This window comes from Procambarus clarkii, chromosome 49 (assembly GCF_040958095.1).
Source record: "Procambarus clarkii isolate CNS0578487 chromosome 49, FALCON_Pclarkii_2.0, whole genome shotgun sequence".
Taxonomy (NCBI): Eukaryota; Metazoa; Arthropoda; class Malacostraca; order Decapoda; family Cambaridae; genus Procambarus; species Procambarus clarkii.
In genome coordinates this window covers 8,686,829-8,694,284 of record NC_091198.1, presented here as the reverse complement: position 1 = coordinate 8,694,284, position 7,456 = coordinate 8,686,829, and the positions used below count along the sequence as shown (strand labels likewise).

The following is a 7,456-nucleotide window of genomic DNA, read 5'->3' as shown; positions in this document are numbered from 1 at the left end:
AATGCTCTCCAGGTGCTCAACAAGTCTTAGCCTAATTATTCTTTCAAGTATTTTGCAGGGGATGCTTGTCAGTGATACGGGTCTGTAGTTAAGTGCCTCCTCCCTATCACCCTTTTTGAAAATCGGTACGACATTTGCCTCCTTCCAGCAACTGGGCAATTCTCCCGACATAAGTGACTCATTAAAGATCATTGCCAGAGGCACGCTGAGAGCCTGCGCTGCCTCTTTGAGTATCCACGGTGATACTTTGTCTGGTCCAACAGCTTTATTTGCATCCAGTGTTGTCAACTGTTTCATTACATCCTCTGCTGTCACCTCTATATCCGATAGTCTTTCATCTTGGGTAATCTCTTCTAACAATGGGAGCTGCTCAGGCTCGGTTGTGAACACTCCATGGAATTTTGCATTCAGTACCTCGCAGATTTCCTTGTCGCTTTCTGTATATGCCCCTTCTGTTTTCCTCAGTCTTGTCACTTGGTCATTTACCGACATCTTCCTTCTTATATGGCTATGTAGTAATTTTGGTTGCTTTTTCGCTTTGACTGCAATATCGTTCTCATAATTTCTTTCCGACACTCGTCTTATGTTAATGTAATCATTCCTAGCTCTGTTACATCTAATCCTGTTGTCCTCTGTCCTTTGTCTTCTGTACTTCCTCCACTCCCTCCTGCTTCTCACCTTTGCTTCCTGACACTGTCTATTAAACCATGGGTTATTATATTCCCTCCTGCTTTTTTCCTTTATTGTTGGAATAAATCTATCTTCAGCCTCCTTGCATTTCAATATGACTTGGTTCATCATACCTTGCACTGTTTTTCCTCTAAGTTCTTCCTCCCACTGCACTTCTCCCAGGTAGTCCCTTATCCTTCTGTAGTCCCCTTTTCTGTAATCAAGTCTCCTTTCCCGGACCTCTTGTCCTTTGGTCACAATTTTAAGCTCCATCATGTAGTCAAAGACTAGGACACAATGGTCACTAGCTCCTAGTGGTATTTCATGTTCCAACTGCTCGATGTCTTCTACATTCTGAGTGATAATGAGATCTAATAGGCTGGGCGTATCCCCTCCTCTTTCCCTAGTATCTTCTTTCACATGCTGTGTTAGGAAATTCCTGTCAATAACGTCTACCAGCTTCGCTCCCCAGGTCTCCTCCCCGCCATGGGGATTCCTCGTTTCCCAATTTATCTCTCCGTGATTTAGGTCCCCCATGACCAGCAGCTTCGCTCTCATTCTATGCGCTAAAGTTGCTGCCCTCTGCAGTTCATCCATACATGTCTTGTTGCTGTCCTCGTACTCCTGCCTGGGCCTTCTACTGTTTGGTGGGGGATTGTAGAGTATCAAGATTACAATCTTCTTCCCATCCACTGTCAGAGTTCCATGTATGAAGCTTGTGCTTTCATTGGTACCCGGATTTTCCAGCTCATCAAACTTCCATTTCCGCTTTATTAGTAGTGCCACTCCTCCTCCCTGTCTCTGTGTCCTTTCTTTTCTTATCACCTGGTACCCCTCTGGAAAGATTGCATCCGAGATCATGCCATTTATTTTAGTTTCCACTATTGCCACTATGTCTGGGTCTGCCTCACTAACTCTTTTATCTCTTCTGCTTTATTGGCTACCCCATCAGCATTGGTGTACCAAACCTTGAGACTCTTCTTGGAAACTCGGGTGTCAGAGTTCCCCCTTTCACCAGGGGTCTGGGGGGAACTGGGGGGTGTCTGGGGGGCAAGTGTGTGTGTGTGTGTGTGTGTGTGTGTGTGTGTGTGTGTGTGTGTGTGTGTGTGTGTGTGTGTGTGTGTGTGTGTGTGTGTGTGTGTGTGTGAGGTTTGGTCATCCGCTCCTCATCTCTGAAAACCACTTGGATAAATACATCACCGTTAATTATCCATTCTTTCTACATGGTCATACCACTATATTGCTGTCTTCTCTGTCTTGCACGTTACTTGGGGATTATTGCTGGTATCCGGACAGTGGTCGACCAGCTACCTAACTGGAGGTCGACTAGCCAACTAACTGGAGGTCGACCAGCCAACTAATTGGTGGTCACCCAACCAACTCTAGTAATCAACCAGGCAACTCAGGTTTTCAACCAAGCAACTCTGCTATATTTATCAAGGACAAAACTTTGATATGATGTCTCTTTTATTTGCACAAATTCAGTTTATTTCACATATTTTTTCTCTCAATTTTTTCCATTTGATTTTACGTTCCCTCTAAGTATGCTTTATCTGAAAAATGTGATTTTTTTTTTTAAGTAATTCCCTCCAGTTACGAGGTCAGTTTAAGCAGCAATCAATCCCATACATCAAGAGTGCACGAGAGCCCACGAGAGCCCACGAGCTGCAGAGGCTTATTCCTCACCTCTTCCCCCCCCCCCCTCCCGCTACTACCCTCTACCTAGGAAACAAGAAATGTTCATCGCATTAATTAACGTCAGCCAGACACGGCACGCTTAGGGATTGGCTAGCTGGGTCGAGTCCCGGGATTACATTTGGGACTACAAACCCCGGGTCGAGTCCCGGGATTACATTTGGGACTACAAACCCCCGGGTCTCGTCCTAGGATTACAAACCCCGGGTCGAGTCCCAGGATTACACAACAACGACACCTTGTGATTAATCTTCCGCCAGAGTATTGTTGTATAAATCACAGCCGCTCACACTTATTCACGTTTTCTATGCCTAGTTCGCCCGGTTAGGTTCGGGTATTTAAGTACACCATTTTCTGTCTGTTGTGGCTTTTCTGATAGTCTAAGAGGACCCCCAGCTGTGTGGATAGTCAAACTAGATCTCACAATCGTGGAAGATTGCAAAATAAAAAGGGGAAATGATCACAACATACAAGTTACTGGGGGAAATAAAGACAGCCTTTATCAATAAAAAGGCAAAACCAAACAAAGGGCGAAGCGAAAGATAGAAACTAAATGAATCTAAGAAACGTAAGGAAATACTCGCACCCAGTACGGGAAGTCAACACGTGGAATGGACTGAAAGTAGAGGAAGTTGTGTAAGCCACCTCCATCCACAACTTTTAAGGCAACAGATGCAATATAGAATTGCAACGCAGAGTTGAATTATAACGCAACCGGATCAACGAGGCTAGTAGAAGGGACATTGTTAGGAGAGTACTAGTAAGTCCCTCCACCACCATCAACAACAGGAGCACCACCACCATCAACAACAGGAGCACCACCACCAACAACAGGAGCACCACCACCACCGTCAACAGGAGCACCACCACCAACAGGACAGACACCTTCACGTGAGCCCAATCGCGCCCTTAATGAAGAAGAGTCAAGAGGAACAACCAGGAATTAAAGGCCTATCAGACTATTCTATCCTCTTCACTCTTGGAGGGTGAACTGTCGAGAGAGAGAGAGAGAGAGAGAGAGAGAGAGAGAGAGAGAGAGAGAGAGAGAGAGAGAGAGAGAGAGAGAGAGAGAGAGAGAGAGAGAGAAAGAGAGAGAGAGAGAGGAGAGGAGAGACAGAATTCTTACAAACAAATCTCTTTCATCTCTGGAGCTGACCGCCGATGGAAGTCCTTGGTGCCGGGTCCTCAGTCTCCTCCCGCGGTGAGTGACGGGTCCCTCCCGTAGGCGCCGCAGGAGGTGGTCCCAGTCAGAGGTCCTAGTTAGGGCGCGACGGGAGTGTTAATTATGTCCAGAACTACTTCGATCTACTGCTGGGTTACGGACGCGGAGGAAGGGGGGGGGGGTGGTGAAGGAAGGAAAAGAGGGACTGAATGAAGTGGAGGAAAAGAGAGAGTGAAGGAATGGAAAGATGAAGGGATTGAAGGGGGGGATGCGAACACAAGTTGAAACTCGAGAGGGAATAAACATAGCCAGTGAAGCACTCGGGCAGAGGAGGAAAGAAGGACTTCAGTAAAGTATAGGAAATAAAGGGAGAAGGATTTGGAAAGGCAAATTTAGATATTAAGAGGTACTTACACTCTTGAGAGGAATCGTGAAAATTAGGTCAGGTTGGTAAAGCTCCAGTGCGGTTACATTGGGTGGGGTTAGTTCAGTTTGCTTAGGTTGGGTTGGGCTAAGTTTGATAAAGTTAGTGTAAATTAGGTTGGAACAGGATAGGTTAAGTTAGATGAGGTTGGTTGAGTTAGGTTTGGAAATGTGTTGAAAGTCTCTCCCTCTCTGACTAGGCAGGCTATCAATCTAATCAGGATATTATATAATATATATATATATATATATATATATATATATATATATATATATATATATATATATATATATATATATATATATATATATATGTCGTACCTAGTAGCCAGAACGCACTTCTCAGCCTACTATGCAAGGCCAAATTTGCCTAATAAGCCAAGTTTTCCTGAATTAATATATTTTCTATAATTTTTTTCTTATGAAATGATAAAGCTACCCATTTCATTATGTATGAGGTCAATTTTTTTTATTGGAGTTAGAATTAACGTAGATATATGACCGAACCTAACCAACCCTACCTAACCTAACCTAACCTATCTTTATAGGTTAGGTTAGGTTAGGTTAGGTAGCCGAAAAAGTTAGGTTAGGTTAGGTAGGTTAGGTAGTCGAAAAAACAATTCATGAAAACTTGGCTTATTAGGCAAATCGGGCCTTGCATAGTAGGCTGAAAAGTGCGTTCTGGCTACTAGGTACGACATATATATATATATATATATATATATATATATATATATATATATATATATATATATATATATATATATAATATATATATTATATATATAATATATATATAATATATATATAATATATATATATAATATATATAATATATATATATATATAATATATATATATATATATATATATATATATAATATATATATATATATAATATATATATAATATATATATAATATATATATATAATATATAATATATATTATATATATATATATATATATATATATATATATATATATATATATATATATATATATATATATTCTAGTAAAAATTATATCTGCAAGATTATTTGCTTGGCCCAAGTTAAAAAAATCCTTTAAATGCTTTTGAATCTGAATTAAAAAGTATACAAGTGTATATCTCTCATGTGAACCCTCTCAATATGCTCCTATTTAGTATACAGGTTAAATATATGAATCATGTGAATCTAGCCACTACTCTAGAATCCGAAACTATTGAGAACACTACCATGCTTGTTTGGTTTCTAGAAGAAAAGCGCGGTCTTGTATACTGAAGTATTTTCAAATAATACATCAGGTATACATAGCATCAATCTAACCAGGAATATACATACATTAACTCCGTAACGCTTTAAGAGGATCACGTGTGAAACTGAGAGTTTCCTCACAGAAACACAGAGGCTGGAAAGGTTAGAGGGAGATCATTTTCCCCCCAAGCGGGTGAGGCTATGTTGGATAACCAGACACCAGCTCCAGCAGTGACCCTGCTTGATCGATGCCTGCCAGCCTGCATACCAAATGGGTGGGGCTGGATGTGTGTGTGGGGGGGGGGGGGGGGGGTGGGGCTGGGTGTGTGTGTGGGGGGGGGGGTGGGGCTGGGTGTGTGTGTGTGTGGGGCAGGTGGGGCAGGTGGGGGCTGGGGTGTGTGTGGGGCAGGTGGGGGCTGGGGTGTGTGTGGGCAGGTGGGGGCTGGGGTGTGTGTGTGGCAGGTGGGGGCTGGGGTGTGTGTGGGGCAGGTGGGGGCTGGGGTGTGTGTGGGGCAGGTGGGGGCTGGGGTGTGTGTGGGGCAGGTGGGGGCTGGGTGTGTGGGGGGGGTGGGCAGGAGGGTGCTGGGCCTCTGTGGCAACCGAGAACTAGGTACTGGCAGCATAAACCATCGCAGATAAGTGCTAACGGGGCAGTGAATCCGATCAGATTCCCTTCGAGGGAATCGGCAGTTGCGTGCAATGCTTTTTGTCTGTGGCGAGATCCTGGGACAACGTGGGAATTCAAGACAGGTGTAGGAGGGACTTGCGAATCAACCATGTATTGGCGGCAGTAATGACAGAACAGTGGAGGTGTGGTGAAACAGGTGTAAGGGAGTGTTGGAGGACGAGGTGGGGGTGTTGGAGGACGAGGTGGGGGTGTTGGAGGACGGGGTAGGGGTGTTGGAGGACGAGGTGGGGGTGTTGGAGGACGAGGTGGGGGTGTTGGAGGACGAGGTGGGGGTGTTGGAGGACGAGGTGGGGGTGTTGGAGGACGAGGTGGGGGTGTTGGAGGACGGGGTAGGGGTGTTGGAGGGGGAGTTGTGGTGGGGCTTTTGAGTGGGGGCTACTGGAATGGACGTTGGCGTTGTGGCGGCGGCGGAATAATGGATTGGGTGGAAAGTGGTGATGAATTGATGGTGCTGATGCCCTCTTGCTGGGGGCTGACTGACGGAGGTGAAGGGAAGGGAGAGAGTAGCGTCGGTAGGGGGAATGGGAGCGAAGATGTAAGGAATGGGTCGGGCCGAGGCTTATGGAAAGGAAGGGGAAGCGTAGTTAAAAGGAAAGTGTGAAGTATGGGGACTATGGTGAAGGAGAGTGTTGGTGATAATGATGGTGTCTGGAAAGGAGTGGAAGTGGAAATATGGTGACAATGATGGTGATGGGAGGGAGAGAGTTGACTGGTAGTAGCTGGTACTATCTACTAGAGGTAGATAGGTACTACCTCTCTTCTACCGCGAAGAAGAAGAAGAGGTTGCAAAGATCTGCTAGAATTGGAGAAGAGATGGCATGGTAGTGTTGGAAGGATGGAATGGTGGGGTAAGGGATGTGGTAATTGTGGGGGAGGAAGGGATGGAGGGACGAGGGAGGAGGATAGTGAGGAAGAAGTAGTGGAGGGGACAGGTATGAACAGTAAATAGGGTATAGTGAGATGCAAGAGGGGACCTATAGTGAAGAGTTAGTTTTGGCTTGCAGATGAGAGGTGTGGAGAGTGTAGAGGCGGGTGTGGAGAGTGTAGAGGCAGGTGTGGAGAGTGTAGAGGCGGGTGTGGAGAGTGTAGAGGCACGTGTGGAGAGTGTAGAGGCAGGTGTGGAGAGTGTAGAGGCAGGTGTGGAGAGTGTAGAGGCAGGTGTGGAGAGTGTAGAGGCACGTGTGGAGAGTGTAGAGGCAGGTGTGGAGAGTTTAGAGGCACGTGTGGAGAGTGTAGAGGCAGGTGTGGAGAGTTTAGAGGCACGTGTGGAGAGTGTAGAGGCAGGTGTGGAGAGTGTAGAGGCAGGTGTGGAGAGTGTAGAGGTACGTGTGGAGAGTGTAGAGGCAGGTGTGGAGAGTGTAGAGGCACGTGTGGAGAGTGTAGAGGCACGTGTGGAGAGTGTAGAGGCAGGTGTGGAGAGTGTAGAGGCAGGTGTGGAGGTGGGACAATACAGTGATGGGGAACACCCCAGGAACGTGCCTGAGTGCTAACAATCGCCCGGTGGCACTCTTGGCACCGTAACCACATAAATGATTAGTGGCAAACACTGTCCTTAATCAGCATCCAGGGGAATGAAAACAGC

General features: G+C 45.6%; 1 protein-coding gene across 1 annotated transcript; it reads left to right on the top strand.

Moving 5' to 3' along the window:
* The first annotated feature begins 6,878 nt into the window (after positions 1-6,878).
* Positions 6,879-7,364, top strand: LOC138351296 (UPF0134 protein MPN_137-like). The gene has a single exon (XM_069302931.1). The coding sequence runs from the start codon at positions 6,879-6,881 to the stop codon at positions 7,362-7,364; it is 486 nt and encodes a 161-aa protein (XP_069159032.1).
* Positions 7,365-7,456: the final 92 nt, after the last annotated feature.

Bases quoted from the DNA above. Each gene is read 5' to 3' on its own strand.
- LOC138351296 (XM_069302931.1), top strand. From the start codon at position 6,879: ATGAGAGGTGTGGAGAGTGTAGAGGCGGGTGTGGAGAGTGTAGAGGCA.